Here is a 20,754-nt window from a genome sequence, read left to right as displayed (position 1 = left end):
TGTTTGATCAATTATACTTAAATGCACAAGAGCATTTTAGAAGTAAAATTATTTTTCTCATGCTAAAAGCTATGTTAGTATTCAGTTTTAAAAATTATAAAGCCCTACCTGTGCAAAATATTCTTCTGAAATCCTCCCAGCCCATTCAATACACAGTTCTAGAGGGCGACATGGATTTGCAACATCTGCACATTTGATCATCATGCGCTTAATCAACGTCTGGTTATCTGGAATGTTCTTGAGATTGGTTGTACATTCACAGTCACTACCCTCATTCTGAAATGCAGATACATAGTTAAATGTGGGGGTTAGCATAACTGCTCACAACTGCTATGAAAACACGATCTTAACACTTTTAAACTACACCTTAATATAAGTAACAACCCTGCACAAACCAGGTTGTTTTAGGAAGCAGTACAAGAGAGCCTACCGTGTTATATGTCCCTTTTATTGTATCGTACAGATGTGGATTTATTGTATGACAATGCAATGCATTATGTGACATTTGGTTCATGCAATCCAATTACTGTATTTTTTGCTATATATGCCTTCCATCAGCGGAAGAGAAACAATGCACATTGCCCAATATATTATTATGAGATTGAGCACCTAGACATTGTTTGCACCTAATAGCATAAAACACAGATCCTGGTTGTGGATGTATGAATTCTGGTAATATGAAAAGAAAGTGCCACAGAAATGCACATAGTATACATCTACTTAAAATACCTGTGCTTCTTCCGAGGACATGGGCTTGGTGATGCTGTTCACAAACTTGTTCACATGCTCAAAATGCTTTGTCATTTCTGTTGCCAAAACCATGTCGATAATTGCCTGACGAAGCGTTCGGTAATGATTTCTGGGAAAAGAGGAGTGTTTAAGAACTCAGAACATTTGGATCCCCACGGGAAGCAGGAAGGTTTAAGAGAAAGGATTATAAAAGGAGACAGAGCAAGAGTGGGCTGAAATTGCTCTAAAGAAAGTTATCAAATACTATTAAAAAAGAGGAATCTCGGCTAAGCAGCAGTGTGGCTCACCATCTGCAGCCATTCACTCTTTCCCAGGTATGGTATCAGGCCTCCAAATTCACATTTAACATTCCAGCCAAAGAATCACATTAGGAATACATCCCTTGTAATCACTTTCACATATTCATACAAAGTGAGTAAGTATTCATCTATGTAATCCCAAGGTACAGGCCCTACTATTTCCCCTAAAAAATAGCAAATACCCCATATTTCTGGAGAAGAAATACATTTTCATAACACTTCAACTTGGAATATAATTGCTACACACTGCACTGATATGGAGGATAGAGGTGCTTGGGTTGTGTGTGTTTTTTTAACTATATGTATGTTACAGTAAGTGTCCAAAATTTGGAGAAAGGCAACATTCCCATGAGAATGCTGACCATAGCAGATAAATGTTAATGTGTGAAAAAGAAAAGAAAAACCCAAGTTTTGGACATATGCTGATGAATGCTAGCAATCTCATATAGGCCAACCCTCTGCATTCTGGAGCACTGATGTGATTGTTGACACAAAATTCCAGACATCCATCTATAAACAGAATTTTTTTTGGGGGGGGGGAGGCAGATCTCGCACACAACCACAAAAAAATGTATCTTCATGTACTCAAAACAAATAGAACTGTGAGGAAGCTAACCTATTGAGACTTTTGAAAATGTTGCACTTGTTGTCTTTTACGGTGAGCTGGAACGCCAGAGCTGTGTGATGGCTTTCCAACACAGCCGTGTCATTGTAGAGTACAGCGAGCTCACTGCTTGCGTTGCACAGGAAAGAATTGGTCCGTCCTGGGTGGTCCACATCATGAACTGTTGCAGCTATTAATGCAGCCACTTCATCTAAATGATCAAGGCTTGCCTACAAGAAAGAATTAAGTCTCATTCAACTATACAGTATTTATCAAAATAAAAATGTAACAGTAATCACCAGTAGAGTCACTGATATGCAAATCTGGGTGAGTTTGTAGAATCTAGAGGCAGGAGTTTCTTGTAATTTTCCCGATGGGAAATTTACCCATCCAGTGTAATCTACCCATAACTATGGGGAATGCAGCATTAGTTTTAATAGCTACATAGATGCAGCTCATTTTCATGTTCTGAAGATCCATTTACAACAGAGCTGGGGGTTTGGATCTGGCCAGCAGACCTGATCCTCATTCCTTCCACCTGTCAAATCACCTGACATCACAACAATGTCAAGTAATCTGTTTTTGTATAAAGCTATGTAAGCACTGACCATTAGTTGATTGTCAGTGCTTTGTGTGCCCCATGCACAGTTCCCTGATGATCAGCTGCAAACTCCCTTTTGCTCCAGACCCCTCATTACATGCCCCACACCTCATATATGACATCAAGTGTAGGGCATGTGGGCATGGCTTGGCCAAAATGTGGAAGCCCGGTGTGTCTAGTTAGACTCATGGCCAGAGGTTCCCCACTGCTGATTTATAAATATTAATAACCATAGAAAAATGATTGGGAGATGCCACCACATAGTGACATTTTTCCATATAAAAATGATTGTATAACTCTACTCTCAGATAGTAAGCAACTCAGTGAGGGACTTCAAATAAATACCATGGAAACACCCGGTCATAACTTGTTGAACATAAGAAGAGGAAAACTCAGCAGAAATTGTACCTTAACTCTTTCTTTCCCCAGAAAGAAAGCTGTGGCATGCAAGACATCAGCTGCATGAGTGGAGTTATGATAGGAATTGGAGGAGTGGTAGTTGGCTTCAATCACCTGGAACCAGGCTCGCAGTGTGGCTTCGGGGCAGTTTAAAAATTCGCAGACACCAAAGCGGGCAAAAGTTTTCAGACCCAGGTAAACCAGCGGCCTGGAACATAATTGGAAAGGGAGATGGTAAAACAAGGCAGGAAAGGCACTCATCAGCCTTCTTGCTCTTGCAGACTTTGGTTAGCAACAGCTTCCATTTACTGGATACATTTCACCACTATCCCTGTGTGTGCTTGCTTGCCATGTGAAGTTGACAATCAGCATTTTGACAGTGGGGAGACTTGTATAAAAGGAAGGAAGAGCCAAATTACGTGATGTGAAATGCACAGCTTGGCATTGTGCAGTCCTTTTTTAAGAACAGCAGCCACATGGGGGCAAAAGAAGAGTTTGGATTTGATATCCCGCCTTTCACTCCCTTTAAGGAGTCTCAAAGCGGCTAACATTCTCCTTTCCCTTCCTCCCCCACAACAAACACTCTGTGAGGTGAGTGGGGCTGAGAGACTTCAAAGACGTGTGACTAGCCCAAGGTCACCCAGCAGCTGCATGTGGAGGAGCGGAGACGCGATTACCAGATTACGAGACTACCACTCTTAACCACTACACCACACTGGCTCTCAGCAATTAGGATCAGGACCATGGCGCAAAGGCATGAAGGGTTAGCACTATCTTCCAGTGCTGTAGTTCTAATTAAGAGCTCCCTCTCTCAGCTTGCGTTTGGCACAGATGAGAAGCTGTCATCGATGTCAATGGCAGTTTCTTTTCTGTGCCAAACGGCAGCTGAGGGGCAGCTGAGCTTTTGAAGGGAGTCCCAAGACAGAAAGGATGGAGCTGCATATAGATCTGTCCTGCTCTTGCTAAACTAACCATAACAAATGTAACATAAAATAAAAAGGGTATTGTTCTGGCAGCTTTGGGGATCATTCCCACTCCACACATCCACCAGGAAGCACAGGAGGGGGAAGCGCAAGTTACTCCTGGCTTCCTGCATCAACATCTGCCTCTGCCAGAGACAGGCAGATACAACTCAGCAAGTCATAGATGACACAAGCTTAATTTGTGCCACAGCTTGTTCAGCAACACCTTCCACTTCTATACCTCTATCTAACACAATGCAGAAAGAAGGCTTGCCTTTTATTTGTAACAGCTTCCAGTTCAAAAATGTTGAAGTCCCAGCTCTCTTCATTATCCAGTAAGCGTGCAATACAGGGTGGAACGTCATTGATAGTAATTGGCACAGAGAGGTGACCATGGCTCTGGTTCGTGGTATCTGTCCAAATGATAAATTTATTTATTTATTTCAATTACATTCTCCCTTTTCCTCTAAGGAGCTCAAGGTGGGGCACATTCCTCCTCAGTTAATCCACATAACAACCCTATAAGTTAGGCAGAGGGGCAGCGATTGGCCCACGGCCACCCAATGAGTTTCACGCCCAAGTGAGGATTTGAACCCTGGTCACCCAGGTCCTAGTCCACCACTCTAACCACTACACCACACTGAAGAATCCTTAGTAGAAATTAAGTATTTGGACAAGGTAGACACGACGGGATGAATCCAGGCTTAGTAACTGAAATCAGTGGGACTTGTTAGTTGTGATTCATTGATTTCAATGGATCTAATCTTAGCATAACTATATCAGGATCCAATCCAGAGGCTACAGTCTCATGTGTGTGTGTAAATGGAACTGCTCTGATGTGGAGTGGGGAGGTGCGTATGCAAAGGTGGCATGCATGGTGGTAAGGGTTAGGGTGTAGTTTACCTCCCTGCAGTTTTTGTGCCCAGGCACCCTCTTTCTATGTGACTGGGGCAATTTTGTGTTTAAACACACTGCTGTTGTCCATATTGTCTTTTCCACCACTGTCTTCTCTGGTCCTGATACACCTCTAGTTGCAGGCAACAAATTACATTTAACAATGGTGACCCTGAAAGGGGATGTATAAGCCCATCAAGAAGATGCAATGAGCCAGTTCAGCGGGGTCAAGTTGAACATATGACACAGCTGGATATACCCACCAAGATAAGCCTCAACATCTTCCATACATAGATATTCCTGACTGAATCAAGTAACTGCTGTGTAAGACCTGGACCTTTTATTGTGTGTTTGAAGGTTTCTCTGCACCAGTGATTTTCAGCAAGACTTAATTTATTTGCAACAATAGCAACAAATAAAACAGGCATGCATTAAAGAGAGTTGGACGTGGGAACTTACTTTTGGAAAATACATACTCATTTCCTGACAGCCTTCTCAAGCCATCCTGAAATAAAAAAAAAATATTTGCACACTGCTGGATTCCACACACCAAGGATAAAAGGAGAAGGGTGCACTCTTAAAAGACATTGTGATCAAGCTGCAAAAGGTTAGGGAAGATTAGGATTAGGGTATCGTTAAGTTTATGCACTAAGCAATATAAATTATGCTCAAAATAATTAGAAAAGCACATACAATGAGTGTGTGAATGCTTGCTTAAATAAATACACTATAAAACATGCAACACCGCTGAGAATTCAATCTGACATTAAAGCTGCATGCTATCCTCCTTCATGGCTGCTTATCTGGAGCAGTTTACAGAGGCAATTTTCTGTATCCACAGAGCTCCGCTTTGGTGAACCAGGGCAAAGTTCAATATATTCCTCCTACTGTGCGTTCCATACGCTGCTTACATAAATCTTAACAGTTTTTCCCACAACAAGCACCAGCAACAGAAGGCTGACAGAATGTTATGGTTTGTAGTACTATCAATGTAATGAGGCAATTGAGAAACCACAGGAATTTTACTTAGAACATCAGCTCAGCTGAAACACCCCACAACAGTGAGTGAAATTGGTTGCTTGATATGTGTCTTCTTACTCACAGTCATCAGACCTCCAACAAGATCACTAGTGTGAGGATCCTCATCTTTGGTACCTAACTGAGGAGAATAAAGTTCTGTTGTCCGTAAGATTTCCAAAACCCGGTCCAAGGCCTCTGCTACAGTTACAGGGCTGTTTTCTTGAGCGGAATTGATTATATTAATGACCTATGGGGTTACAAACAGAAAGGAAAAACATATAACAGAGCTATTGCTCATTTTTAGTCTACATGAAACCATTAAGGAATTAGTATGTAAAAGGAACATCAGATGAATAAAGCAGTTGATTAATCATCTTATTTAAATGATTAACTAATTAATTTACCATTTAGATTAATGTACAGCTGTGTATTGCTAAAAATTCAACATAGGTGCCTTTTTGAGAATCTTGAAAGTACTATGATAATTTATCATGCTCACACTTAGCCATGGTTTGGCTTAGTGTTACATGCAAACCAGGTCATTGGGGTGATGTGAAACGTACTGTGTTGGCTGAGCGCATCATAAGATATCTGAATGCCTTGACAAGCCTTGTTGTATCCATCCCGATTATTGATGTGTGTGAAATTTTATCAGAAAGTTGTTGACTCTTACCTTTGTGATTGGGGCTTCTATCGTCATGGAGTGGATTCTTGCCATTGATGAATACCGGCGATTCTGTAAACTTGGGGCTGCCATTAAACAGAAACATTTTGGCATTTAAAACAAACAAAAGTAAAAATCTACATCCTCATACATTGCATTATTTTAGATGTATGGGTCTATCTTGAGTTCCATGATGAAAGAAAGGCAGGATATAAATGTAATTAAATAAATAAAGAAGCTACGGCCCCATCATATGTTCTTAGAGAGTAATAAATTATTTGCCAGTAAGAGATGGAGACACCTCTGCCCCCAAATATTTTCCACTGTTCTAAATTGTACTGCTTTCTATTATTGTTGCTCAATAGCCCAGACAATAGGGCTTTTAACAAAAACCTTAAAGACATATCAAGTGCCTCTCTCTCAAATCTTCAAAAATGAACAGTGGCAGCAGCAGCAATCTAATCCAGGATCCTGAACTGCTAGAAATATTCTCCACATATTGGTGTCCTTACCATCGCTGCTTCGAGAAGTTATTGATTTGACATCAATAGATTCTTTTCTCCTGTTCTTGCATCTGAAGGAGTGAGAGTCTAGAAATATTACAGGAAGGTATTTTAAAAGTGGCCAGAATTTATTTTCACACACACATTTGTTTTAACTAATTTCTCATTTTTGGATAAAGATATTTAAGAAAAAATATTTTATTGATCAGAGCAGGTTGTCAAGCTAGCCAAAATGTTTCTCAATAATTTTGCCCTTGAACCATCATGTAAAGCACATTTCAATACATAATGGATTACATTCTCTACCTGCAAATCTGTTGAGAGAGAGGCATCTCTTTGCATCTACCATCCAACATGGCAGAAGGCATAATCTGTAGGCATAATTCTAGGAAAGCCCTCAGGGGGAAAAGTACCAGTTCTGCTAGATCCTTGATGGTACTTAAATATATATACATATACACCGCTGAGAGAATTTAGATGGTTATAAAACAATGCTATTTGAAGAAAGATTATTCTCTAACCTGACTGAAACTGGTCTCCTGCACACTTTTCATCACGATGGGTCTTGTAGGTCTGGTGTCATGTGAAAAAAAGAAAAGGAAATAGACACATAAACTTCTGATTTAGCTAAACCTTAGCTGCACAGACAACCTTGTGGTATGCAGGTGTGTGCTTCCTTTTCTTCTGACAACTCTATTTGCACCTGTAAACAATTTAGCTTTCCCAAGGACCAAATTCTGTTACATGATATATTCTGTGTAACTTGAAAGACTGCATAATTCTCTCCCCAAAATCTGGCCCAGTCATTTTGCTTGGTGAAATAAACTTGCATGCTACCTGGTGAAGTCTTCCAAATAGTATGTTTTGGCACTCATATTTTAAATATTACATAATATACTGGCTGTGTGAAGAAAAACAGTTATTACTATGGGATGATATCAAGCAAAGGGGTTGTATACTACAAAGAAAACACAGTACCTGTTTGTTGCTGTCATTGGTGCAACATAACTTCTTGATAGATACAAAATGACGGATTTTCCTACCGATATTAACAAAAACAACAAAAGCACTGTTACTAAATAAAATAATTTTGGCACAACTGGTGATTAAATTAGCTTCTTGATAGATACAAAATGACGGATTTTCCTACCGATATTAACAAAAACAACAAAAGCACTGTTACTAAATAAAATAATTTTGGCACAACTGGTGATTAAATTGTTACCATTTACTTTAAATAAAAAAATCAGATCTGATTAATTAAAAGAAACCTGTTAATTAACTACTCCATCACTGTCAGAAAGGTTTGAGAAAATCTAATGTCTAAATTAACATACTGCAGAAGAGCAAATGATGAATAACAGAAACATTTTTTAGAGTGATTTTTTTTTATCTGTGATGTTTTGGAATGATAAGTACCAGGACAATATTCAGTCATACAATGCTGTTGACTTATTATAATTATAGAGAGTGCATAAAATTACTGCATTTTCAATATTTTTTTCCAAATTAAAAAAATCCTATAATTATTATTGTCACTTGTTTATTCATCTCATCCTACAGAATAGGTCAATTATGTTCACATTTTAAAGAATGAGACTGAGAGATGAGACCTTATTTAAGGACAACTATGAGTCTAACTATGTGCAACATGGGAATTCCATGTCTAGCAGTGGAATCCTATGTGAGTAGCTCTCCTAAATTCAGGGGAACTTACTCTTTAGTAAAGGTGCACAAGACTGGAGTCTGAAACTCCTCACAGCTTTTTCTATGAAAATGTATGGAGAGTAGTTTGAATCAGAGATGCATGGGGGAATTTCAACTATTTGCCCCTAACCCCAAGGCTGCTTTTTGTAACAGAAAAAGAAGATGGGTGTTCCAGTCGTGGAATTTCCACATCACATGTAATCCACATGGAATTTCCACATCACTCTCAGGTAATCCAGGTAATACAAGGCTTGTGCCTTGTACAAATGCACAAGCATTTGGTGAGAGTCACAGGTGAAGTACAGTTGAGGATAAGCAGCTGGTGGGAGGGAGACAGGAACAATATTTATTTTATCTTAAAGCATTTATACAAGTGGTGTACAGTTATTATTATTTTAATATTGTTAAAAAACACATCCTAAAACAAGCAAACAGAAAACCCAGTTTATAGAACAGAGATTCAGGGGAATCAAACACATAAAACTGGGTCCAATCTGCAGAAAACCTAATTGCCATTTACTCTGATTCGGTGGTAAAATGCGGGTTTTCCTAGGGAAAGCACTGAGAGAGAAGAAATACACACTCAGACACAGAGTTTTAAAGCCCAGACCTGTGCCAAGAAACATGGCACTATTATATGGAATTATTATATTTGATAGAAATATAATTATGCATATAGGTGTATATATTCACAGCCAAACCTGATTCCATCTATTTATATACGTATGTATAACAGAGAAAACCATTACAACAGAGTGCATTTTTAATTAATAAACTTACCCTCCTTGGCCAGTTACAGGCGTTATCTTCACATGCTGTTGGATACTGTCTCCTGATTTCCTCCGTGCATAATAAACTCCTTGCCATTCCTAAACAAGTTGAGTGAAAACAACATTCTAGGAAGCTCAGATCACAAACCCCTTTCTTAAAATGAACATTTCTAAGCTGTAGCATTTTGTGACACCACACTCTCAGACACCTTTTACGTGAGAGAATCATAGATGCACTGACGGCAAGCTACAAGCAGAGAATCCATCATCCCAGAATCTCCACATGGCAATAAACTCTGCAGATTTTATGCATGCGCACACAATGTTATTTCCCTCTTACATTTTTGTTACAGGGTTACCCAATTGCACATGTTCTCCAGTAAAGTTAAGGTGTCTTAGATCTGTAATTTACCAGAGGAAGATGATCTCGAAGGTCTTTTCAGTTTAGGGAGATTTAAGGAGGCAGGAGATAGAATTTAGCTAGTCACCTACCTTTCCTTTTTTTATACAAGTGTTGATCGTGTCCAGTAGGTCCACACGGTTTTTGTCACTCTTTGGAAGCTCAGTGAGTTCCTTTCCTATTAGCTCTCCCTTTTGATAGCCCATCATCCGTTCAAAGGCTGGATTGACATACTATAAACCAAAGAAACCATGAGAGCAACCAAGGAAAGTGTGAGCTTAAAGATGCATTCAGCATGCCTATGCTATATTCAGTCTCCAGTACGAATACTGCTAGATACATTTCCATTGTAGAACCCCCCTCCCCCAACAGATATTTAAGAAGGAAAGGAGGGATATGGCACAAACTTCTACATACAACCACAGAAGTCAATGGTGTTCAATCAACTGATATATCGATACACAGGTTTCTGAAGAGAAAGAAAAATGTGCCTTTTCCATACCTGAATTACATGATCCTCACTGGTTATTTCTATGGCTTCATGACAGTGTTCCAGTGCTGTGAACACTGAATTGCAAGCCCTGAAATTAACAAGTTATTATACACCATTAATACCTGCAAATGTAACAGGTCAGGATTACATCAGTGCATGAATTGAACACAAAAAATGATTTTAAAAACATTGCAATATGTATTGCATTTGTATGTTTACATTTCTACCAGGATTTTCAATGTATTTTTCTACAATACATCTATGGAGAGGATTGTTAGGTAATATGTAATGTATTCACAGTGTAGATGTTGCAAAGAAAATACTGGTTGCCTGCATTTCTCCTGCCTTTTATTCTCTCTCTGTAAATGCTCCCTTTAGCCAGAACAGTGAATAAGCTTAAGTGAGGGCAAATGGGAAGAGGGGAAGATTTTCAAGTGAAGGAGGGGATAAGCAATCCTCCTCTGTAAGTCACCCCCATGACTCCCTCATTCCTGTTACAATGTGGAATGTATTCTTGCTGAGAGAATGTCTAGTATCACATGGGGGTCAAATTTATTTTGATTTATTGAGTAGGCCCTTGACTTGTGGATGGCAGATACTGGTGGTACATTTTGGGGCAGAGGGCCCAGCAGAATTTTCTGGACCCAGTAAACACTCCGGCCCGCCTGTTTCTGTGGCATTTTTGGGTCACTTCCAGGTTCGGCACAATACGCGCACATGCAATCACACACATATTGGATGTGCCTAAAATAGTCACTGCCTATATGTAGATTGGGGATGCGGGTGGCACTGTGGGTTAAACCACAGAGCCTAGGACTTGCTGATCAGAAGGTTGGCAGTTCGAATCCCCATGGCGGGGTGAACTCCCTTGCTTGGTCCCTGTTCCTGCCAACCTAGCAGTTCAAAAGCACGTCTATGTGCAAGTAGATAAATAGGTACCGCTCCAGCGGGAAGGTAAACGGCGTTTCCGTGCGCTGCTCTGGTTCGCCAGAAGCGGCTTAGTCATGCTGGCCAAGTGACCTGGAAGCTGTACGCCGGCTCCCTTGGCCAATAAAGCGAGATGAGCGCCGCAACCCCAAAGTCGGCCACGACTGGACCTAATGGTCAGGGGTCCCTTTACCTTTACCTATATGTAGATTGGACCCTCAGCTCCACTTGCAAAAGAGGGCACACATTTGTATACACTTTGGGTGGGATTGATATAATGAATCGTGTTAGTGGAAGCCCTGCACAAGTTCTTCTGCTTAGGCAACAGGATTTTTCCTCCTCTCTTCCCACTGTGTGCCCCACCTCCAGAATTGACTCTGGGGTGGGGAGCAGCAGACTCCACCAGGACAGAATAAAGAGGGAGAAGAGTGGGAATTGTTCCATCTGGCCAACACCTTAAACTCAGATAGTGGGTGGGTATAAGTTCCCTGAAGCCATGTGGAAGAACAGCAGGTGGGGGGGGGGGACACCCGGAAGGAGAAAAATGAAAGAAATGTTTGCTTCTTATAGTGATACCAACTATATACAAAATGCTCTACTTAGGTGAACATATTCTGATTAGGAAAAACTAAAGCCCAATGAAAGAAAGGTGAATACTTGGAATTTAAGAAATAAGGAGTCTGATTGAGGCAAGTGACTAGAAGCTGAGTCCCTGTGCAAGCCCCAAAGAGCACTTACTCCTGATGAATGGTTAATTATTTGGTCTGCACTTCCCAAATCCTGGAACTACTGTATTTTTTTCGTGTATAAGATGAGGTTATTTGCTTAAAAAAAGAAGAAGTAAAAAATTGGGGGTCGACTTGTACACGGAACATGGGCATCCGGGGGATTTTTTAAATATTTAAGCATATGTCCAGGATTTTGGCTTGGGCGGACTGAGGCGGTCCCTCCTGCTGCCGCCCCTTTCTTCTCCCCCTCCGGGCTGCATGCTGGTAACTGGCTCGCCACCTGAAGCCCCCGCTGGCTCGACCACGGGAGCAAGAGCAGCTGCCACCGTTACCTCTCCTTGCCCTTCTTTCCTTCTCCCCCCCTCAAACTCCCACCCTGCCACCAGCCCGCTCACTACCTTCCTCAGCTCAGTTTGCTTGACGGCATAGCCCGGTGCAGAGTGGGCGCTGCCTTCCTGCGGCTCTTCCTTGGTATCCTGCTTGGAAGCCTCCTTCCCCTCGCTTCCCCACAGCTTCCCCACAGCTGCCATCGAGGGGAAGCATATGGTGCCCCAGTTGCTGCCTTTGCTTCTGCACCACATTGCAATGCATGTGCCTCATGCTGGAAACTTTGAAGGCGACTGCCCAAAAAAAGATAAACTTGCCACCGCAGATCATCCAGATTTTCACTTCTCTTTTAGGGGTTTGTTTTCTAATTTTGGGTTCAAAAAAATAAGGGTAGTCTTATACATGGGGGCATCTTATACATGGAAAAATACAGTATGTGCGGGAGGACAATGATAGTTCTACAGTTCTAGCTTTGAGAACCTGAAAAGCTACTGTGTGTGTGTGTGGGCCTGAAAGTGCCTTTGTCGGGGGGGACGGGACGCAGGGGTACACATACCCTAAACATTTTGTGAATCTAACGGGAGAAGAAACTAAAAATGTTTTAAAAATTTAGTTTCTTCTCTAGCACGGTGAATCGTCAGTTCCGTTGCTACCCCTGATGGTGGCCTCATTTCCTGATTCTCAGTTGGAATGAGAGTATTCCTAAACATTTTTTAGGAAAAAAAGCACTGGGCCTGAAAGTCAATGCACTTACCACAGATCAAAGCATATGTTCAGCATCACAATAATCCCACCACGTAACAGGATTATGAGACTGGAGAGGAACACTTTCTGTCAAGGCCATGAACAGTTTTTGCACATATTTTTACGTACCGTAGTTTGAACTGTGATCGCACCTCGCTATGTTCTATTTGAATCAGTTCATTGTAACAAGCAGTGATGCTACTATTCTCCAAAAATCTCTAGGGGATAGAAAAAAAAGCCTTATATGCAATTAAGATACCATATATCAACACAGAAAACATATGAAGGTGTCAGCCCACTGGTCCATCTAGCCTGCTAATTGTTTATTCCAGGGTACCCAAAATGGTGCCTTCCAGGTGTTGTTGAACTGCGACTCCCATCAGTTCCATACAGAATGAGCCAAAAGTGAAATTGCTATTCTCTTTTACTGGTAGTATTGCACTTTTTAATGTCTGCATCCTACTATGTTCTGTCCACACCAGTGGGCATAAATAATGTCTCAGTGAGTCTCTTTTCCCAGCCCCTTACACAGTTTCGACGAGCTTTTTGCAAGCATATTGCATTGTGATATGGAGAATGGATTTTTTTTCATGCCTGAAGGAGGCAATCACAAAACTAGAGAAAAGAGGTATGGCCATTTAGTGCTGAAAGCATGAATCCTACCCCACAAAAGAGAATGTGTATTCACCCTAAAATTGTTCAGCATGATGAAGCATTCAGTCATGAAATCATAAGAATCATGAAGTCATAAGAGGTGTGATTTAAAAGATGGAAAGGTGGAGGAGGCTCTAACATTTTACCCTATCCCTAGTAACACAGGTATTGAGTGACAGCAACTGCTCAAGGTTAAGGTGCTTGAAAGGTCACTAGCAATGCTGAGTAAAAACAGGAGGAGAAAAATAATTTGCGCCATACAGGAGCCACAATATTTGGTGTCTTATTTCTGTTCCCACTGACGATTATAGATTTTTGCCAGTGAAACTGGTAGCTGTATTGCATGGGAAGACTGGTTGTTAACTGAAGATCGGCGGGGGCTTTTTTAAGAGGACATGGAGACTTTGATGGCTATCTCAGCAGATGGTACTTTCTGATGTTACTTGCCCTATAAATGAACAAACGTTTCTATGGCCAGCAAACAAACCTTTGAAGAAACTTCAAAGGCTCTTGCTGAAAGAATTACAGCAGTAAGAATATGCCACACAAGTCTCCACTTCCCCTCCCCACTGAAAATGTAGCAGTGTCACCGTCACCATTGTAGGCGCAAAATCACTTTCACAAATTTTAATGTATTCGTTATTGGTGTGATGCTACATTTTCTTGCGTAAGGAAAACATGACCCATAATATCCTGTCCCCACTTTTCTAGAATTGCAAGTGTTGGCCCAGTAGGGGATTCAGTAATGAGTCTTAAAGCAGGCTTTGCTTCAGTTTGTTTTTATTAATACAAAATCTGCCCTGGCCAAATAAGATCCATGTTACAATTGCATCTCTTTGGCCTTCTCTTTCACATGAATCAGATGTCAACATAAATAATTTCTGAAAGGCAATTTAAGTCTCATGTGTGCAAATGCCCGTAGTTTAGATTTTTACTTTCTCCCTAGGAAGGAAAAGAAGGGGAGCATTGGTTTGTGCCTTGTACATTGCAAATTGTGCAAATTGTAAATTGCAGTGTGTAAGAGAACAGTTTGGTTTTTGCTTCTGGATGCTTATCTTAATGTTTTTCATGTTCTGAATTAAGATTTTATTTATGTTTTTATTGGGTTGAATCCAACAGGGTTCCACTTACCAAGTTTGGGCAATTCCCCTCTCCTACTATAGCCTCCACAAGACAGACACATTGTTTAGGTGGCCCCATATGCTTTGGGGGAGCTTTTGGGGAGAAAGGGGGGGGGATGAATTGTGCAAGCAGAGCCTGCCTTAATCCTAATCTTGCTTTTGTGAGCAATGTGGGCTGGTGGATGAGGGGGAACCAGCCTGGGCAAAACTTCTGCAAACTGCAGAGACTGCAAGCACTACATATTATGCATACTGAACCCCTAAAATGTCATGCATATGTGATTGTAAATTAAAGTGGTACCAACAGACAGGAGAACAGAATGGATGTGGCTTTTGCAACTACAACTGCACTGTACAGCAGGGTAGGTAAATCCCTGAGTAGAAGGACTAGAAATGGACCTTTGAGAAGCTGGCTGTCAGATAAAAATTATGTCATTTTAATAGCACAGAATGGTACAGAGCAGAGGCAGTCAATGTGTTGCCTTCCAGATGTTGTACTACAAGTTCCACCATCCCTGATGATTGTTGATGTTGGCTGGGGCTCAGCGGTGGAGCAAGCTGATTGGGCGCTTCGGGTGGCGCCAGTCGCTGCGGGGTGGGGTCAGCCCGGGCAGGACGCTCCGCAGGGCCTCCAAGGAGTCTGCCTGCTTCCTCCCACTCAGCCGCCCTACAGCTGAGGGGGAGCCGGTGAGCAGACCATTTGGGGCAGCGCAGAGCCTGCGGACGCCCAAGCTACTGCATCACTCCCAGGAGACGCGTGGCTCAGGTGCACTACAGGCCCCACGGTGAGTGCCGCCCGGCATTTTGTCACTCCCCTCAGTGTTGACACCTGGGGCGGCTGGCCCCACCGTACCCACTTCCTCCGCCCCTGCTGGGGCTGATGGGAACTGGAGTCCCAGAATATCTGGAAGGCTTCACATTGGTTGTTCCTGTTATAGAGTAAGTCCCTCTCACATAATTTAGGCTACATATATGAAAAAGCAGGTCTGGCAAATGCAACGAGCAGCCAAAGTATAATGCGGACAAACAGTTTTCTACTGAGATGAGGAATGGCAGAGATGGGAGGGGGGAACTTGAAGAACAAATGGCAGCTATAGTTCCCTATAATGTTTAATTACATTTTCCTTATTCTTTGACCAGTTACTTTGAAGTCCTAATGAAAAAAGCAGGCTACTATGAATAATATACATTTATTATTATTGTACACACAAACCCTAAACCTCTGAAATGGCTACAGCAATCCTAACCCTTGATCCATGCTGCTGGAGGGAGTTAGGATATAGCAAAGATTTCCTTCTACCCAACTCTGCTGGTGAAGATGCAGAGTTCACTGCTCCTGGTGTGGACTGTGGACAGGGTACTGTCAGTGAAGTTTGCATTAGTAGTACCTGCTGTAAGGCCTGGAACTGGATCTACTGGATCCTAAACCATTATAGCTGCCAGAGAGGGAGGAGAGCTGGCCTCTTTGCTGTGCCAGCTTGAAGCTGGCTCAACAAAAAATGGTTCACTGGTGTAAGTTGTGTAGCTTTGGATGTGGTGGTGGCTCTGCTGCTCCTTTCTACCCCACTGCTCCCCCACTGGGAGTTAGGATTGCTCCCTTGGCCTCATCAATACTAATGAAGTTGCTTCCAGGTGACCGTGCTTTGAATCAGAGGCTCAGCCTCTGGCTGCTTTTCCTGTGAACAAACGGCAGCCCAGAAGGCAACCAGTGAAGCATAGAAAGTGTCTGTCCACCCACTCAGGATTATTTTAAAGCCTAATCTTTGATATGTTAATCCTTTTTCTGTCACTTGAGAACAAGGGCAACCAGAATGAGCTATAATACACAACCTAAAGATGGCATGGAGATATTCAATGGGATCCTGTCTGAACAAGTTGGTTGTAATTATTGCAGCAAATACATGAGAGAGAGAGAAAGATAAGAAAGACAATAGAATTCGCACCGAGAGATTATTAGACTGGGTCATTCGTGCTGATTCACAAGACCAAACTGATCTGTCCATAAGGGAGCTGGTGGACCAGTGGAGGGTTCAGAATGAGCCCAGCTTAAAACCAAGCTGCATTTACAGCACCATGACACAGCTTACAAATGTGGGTTGGTGATGTCTGATCATTTCCCATCTGGATGCATGCTAATGTCACCAGATTCGTGAGGTGGCCAACTATAACGCAGATCAAGTCAGCCTGCAAATGAGCATGCCATTTTTGTGACTCAGTGCTAAATTGCATCATCAGAGCATTAAGCTCATATCCATTGAAATAATTCAGAAACAAATGCTGAACTTTGGGTTTAGCATCACGTGCAAGAACCTGCATCATACTCAGGTCTTCACACACACACACACACACACACACACACCTCCTTTGACGTGGTCATGAGGACATAGGAAGTATCTACATCTGCTTTTAACCAGCCTTTCTCAACCTTGGGTCCCCAGATGTTGTTGTACTACGACTCCCATCATTCCTAACCAGCATGACCAGTGGTCAGGGATGATGGGAGTTGTAGTTCAATAAACTAACCAGTTTATTGTTTAATAAACTAACCAGGGTCCTCATTATGTGTGAACTTGGATAACCCTGGTTAGCTTAAAAGCAGGAGTCAAGTCTAATTTTATGTGACCCTTGGGCTTAATTTCATGTGGATGTCAAACTGGGGAGGAAGAAAAAAGGAGGTGGCAAACAAACAAACAAACAAACAAACAAACAAACAAACAGACAGAAAAGGGGATGCCCCCCACACTGCTGGCTCTGAACAAATCAGCACCATAAGTCATTTCTGATCCTGGCTTCTCTGAAATGACAATAGCTTAAACTAACCTGAATTCAGAAATAACACAGAAGTCTGATTAGTTTAAAAGTAGAACTTTTCAATCTTTCGTTGCGGCTGCACCAAAGAAACACACACAACTCTATGCTTCGACTACGCTCACAAAGACAAGAATTATGATGTTGAAGATGGAATTTTGAATAAGTTAGATAGTAAGTATAAACACAACAGTACTATTAGTAAATAGAATTAAAGAAGCCATGCCCAGGGGTGGGGGTGGAGAGTCACAAGGGTACATGGGGAAAGGGAACGGTGTAACAATAGTTGATTAAATGTGGATATACAACTGCAATGTTAAAGGCAAAGAATACATGATGTGTTTTATTTACAGTATTTGAATATTCAAAGTTATGTGTCTTATCTATATAATTTGAATATGTAATGTAAATAAATAAATAAATAAATAAATAAGAAAAGGGGGGGGGGATAAAAAAAGAAACACACACAACACACACCAAAGAGTTGGTCCCTCTTTGTTAAAAAAAATAAATCCATCTAAAAATGCAGTTCTCCAGTGTAACCAGGTCTTTATTGGGAAGAAGTTCAGGTGGTTGCTTGTGGAGTCTGACCTTACTCTCAGACTCATTTTGTGTTTACATAAGGATCTTAAAGGCAAAGAAAGCAGCAGCCAGCTTTCCAGTCCTCTTCTGCTCAGGGCTGACCACAGAGGACCAGGCAGTTACAGGGGCTTATTAAGGTGCTTACTAAGAAACCCTTAGAGACCCTGTATTTTCAATTTTTTTGAGAATTTATACCTCATCATTCTGATGCGTATGCACCATCACTCAGGGTGGCTGATGAACAGGTGTCTGACATCAAATCATTGAGAGAAAATAACTGGAGACTGAAAAATTAGTTATCACTTAAAGAAAGTGAAAATAATTTCTACATACCCTGTTAAAACCTGCGTGGAGAAGGGGTAGGACAGACGTTTCTTCTTGGTTACCAGACCTACAGAATTGTAGAAAATGTTGTCAGCCAAGAGATCTGAAAAATTCTGATAATTCCCTCAAGTATGTGTATTTATGTATGTGTAAGCTCATGCCACAATTAATTTGTTAATCTTTAAAGTGCCTGTTGTTTTTACTGCAACACAGATTACCATAGCTGCCCCTTTGGGAATTAGTGCAATAATATTATTCATACATATAGAAGTCATAAAGCACAAAATATATATTTACTCTAGCACATTCAGTTTTCCTCTTAATATCAGTTTTGCAGATATTGCCTTTCCTTATTTGTTATGTTATGCCAACATGAGCTTGGTACGAGTCAGAAATCTAGACTGCACAATGTATGTTGGCTAAGTAGCTAAACCCATCATCATACCCCCACAATAGCTTTGGTGTGCTATTGGTCACATTGTGCTTTAATTGCATTTTGGCCTGAGAACAAAAATCCTGCAAGTATTAAATCCTGAAGGAACCTCAAAACACCATATTCTGCTCTTGCAGATTTGTGATAGGAATTCCCATGGAGGCAGCTGATGACTTTCTGTATGTATTATTTATAATTTTATTATTTTTTTTGTAACCCCCTTTGAGGTTTTTGTACAATCAAGCAGTGTATAATTTTTGTGGTGGTGGTTGTGGTGGCAGTGGCAGTGGGGGGAGTCCTTTTTCAATGGCAACAGCACCATATCCTAAGTGCAGGAGTTTGGGGAAATGTATGAATTTTCAATAATGTGCCAAACCACATTCTGAAGTGAATAGACATTCTTGTCTGAATAAATAGTTTGATCTAAGATTTTAATGAGAGACTTGTATTATCCTTCTCTGAGTAAAGAGTCAATTAAAACACTTATCACTAGCATATTTATGGATGTGAAGTCCAACCACTGCTAAGATATTTTGTTCATTAGTTAACCTTACCCATTAAAAGAGTGTCATTTGGAAAACATTCTTGCCAAAAAATACTTACATTTGTGGAACAACAGCTAATATTACAGTGTGTTCAGCGGGCTTTGTAGCACGGATTGACCTGAAATTAGGAAAGTCAATGTCATAATCATTGAAACCATCTTTAACAACAAAAATTAATATACCAAACAGCATATTTCAACCTATGAATGGATTCTTACTTATGCAGGCAAGTTGCACACAAAAAAGTTTCCTCTGAAGCAGTTCATATTACTGAAGAGATAAGCTATTTTATAAGCAAGAACATCTTCAGAGGAAATAATTTAAAAAGCTGTGGCTACATGTGTGTTTCTCCGGGTTTGTGTGTGTGTGTGTAATCTGCAACTTTTAGAAGCTGAAATAAAGAAAGAAACTATCAGTTTCATTCATCTTTCAACACATACCCGATCTTTACATATTTCTCAGACCTGGGTAAAATAGCTTAGTTGGTTAGAGCATGGTGTCGTTAACACCAAGGTTGCAGGTTCAATTCCCATATGGGACAGCTACATATTACTGAATTGCAGGGGGTTGGACTAGATGATCCTCAGGGTCTCTTCCAACTCTAAAGTTCTATGATTCTATTGATGGACTTTTAGAGGAGGTCATTTGATTGTTCCACCATGCAACCAGGGCTCTGCAACACCCACACAACCCTAAATTAGCTCAAGCACAAGGTTACTAAGTCAGCTCTGAGTTTAGTTGCCTACAACCTTTTTATTTTCAGAAGTGAAAACAAAATACTACTTTTGGCTTGATTTGCAGAGAACTATCTTGCAGTATTCAACCTCACATTTATGCCTTTTATTGCTGGTGTTGAGGGTCTAGTTTGATGTTGAGGTGGTAAACCTCAGTGTATGTCACATCAGACTGCAGGTAGGGGCTCACCTAACTGAATGCTCCTCCATACAAAAAAATCCTCTATATATGGTATATATTGTCTACTGAAACCTTTGTGAGATGCTGCCAGTCAGTGCAGACAACACAGAGCTAGATGGACCAACAATCTGTTCAATATAAGGCAGCTTCCTATGTTCCTATTCTCTTTGATATTCAACTTTCTATAAAGCAGGAGTTCAGCTCTTCTATGGAATCATAGAATAATCATAAGAACAAAAGCATATATGTGCTTATCAAGTCCTTTATAGTGCATTTTCAAGGCCTTTCTAGTCTGGCATGCATAGTTGTCAACCAAATCCTTAGGTAAAGGTAAAGGGACCCCTGACCATTAGGTCCAGTCGTGACCGACTCTGGGGTTGCAGCACTCATCTCGCTTTATTGGGCAAGAGACCCGGTGTACAGCTTCCGGGTCATGTGGCCAGCACGACTAAGCCACTTCTGGTGAACCAGAGCAGCGCATGGAAACGCCGTTTACCTTCCCACTGGAGCAGTACCTATTTATCTACTTGCACTTTGACGTGCTTTTGAACTGCTAGGTTGGCAGGAGCAGGGACCGAGC

At 41.2% G+C, this 20,754-nt stretch overlaps 1 protein-coding gene and 1 long non-coding RNA gene across 4 annotated transcripts in view; one reads left to right on the top strand and one right to left on the bottom strand.

Annotated features, from left to right (window-relative positions):
- PDE8B (phosphodiesterase 8B) overlaps positions 1–20,754 on the bottom strand; it is a 42,330-nt gene that overhangs the window by 4,818 nt on the left and 16,758 nt on the right. For all 3 annotated transcript variants that reach the window (XM_083465235.1, XM_083465236.1, XM_083465237.1), the window contains exons 4-20: positions 19,318–19,377; positions 18,291–18,348; positions 12,922–13,010; positions 10,076–10,154; positions 9,666–9,806; positions 9,184–9,272; positions 7,675–7,735; positions 7,218–7,269; positions 6,706–6,783; positions 6,203–6,279; positions 5,612–5,776; positions 4,969–5,014; positions 3,890–4,028; positions 2,663–2,861; positions 1,666–1,883; positions 730–859; positions 109–276 (exon numbers count right to left, since the gene is read on the bottom strand). In XM_083465235.1, the coding sequence (XP_083321361.1) occupies positions 109–276; positions 730–859; positions 1,666–1,883; positions 2,663–2,861; positions 3,890–4,028; positions 4,969–5,014; positions 5,612–5,776; positions 6,203–6,279; positions 6,706–6,783; positions 7,218–7,269; positions 7,675–7,735; positions 9,184–9,272; positions 9,666–9,806; positions 10,076–10,154; positions 12,922–13,010; positions 18,291–18,348; positions 19,318–19,377 (1,849 nt within the window). The remainder of the gene's footprint in view (positions 1–108; positions 277–729; positions 860–1,665; positions 1,884–2,662; positions 2,862–3,889; positions 4,029–4,968; positions 5,015–5,611; positions 5,777–6,202; positions 6,280–6,705; positions 6,784–7,217; positions 7,270–7,674; positions 7,736–9,183; positions 9,273–9,665; positions 9,807–10,075; positions 10,155–12,921; positions 13,011–18,290; positions 18,349–19,317; positions 19,378–20,754) is intronic.
- Positions 2,758–4,949, top strand: LOC310688786. The gene is made up of 2 exons (XR_014517181.1): positions 2,758–2,848; positions 4,647–4,949. It is a non-coding gene; the product is annotated as an uncharacterized lncRNA (long non-coding RNA).

Source organism: Podarcis liolepis (assembly GCF_965112155.1).
Source record: "Podarcis liolepis genome assembly, chromosome: 11".
NCBI classification, from domain to species: Eukaryota; Metazoa; Chordata; class Lepidosauria; order Squamata; family Lacertidae; genus Podarcis; species Podarcis liolepis.
Note: the sequence above shows the minus strand (reverse complement) of the source record. Positions and strands in the feature narration are given on the sequence as shown.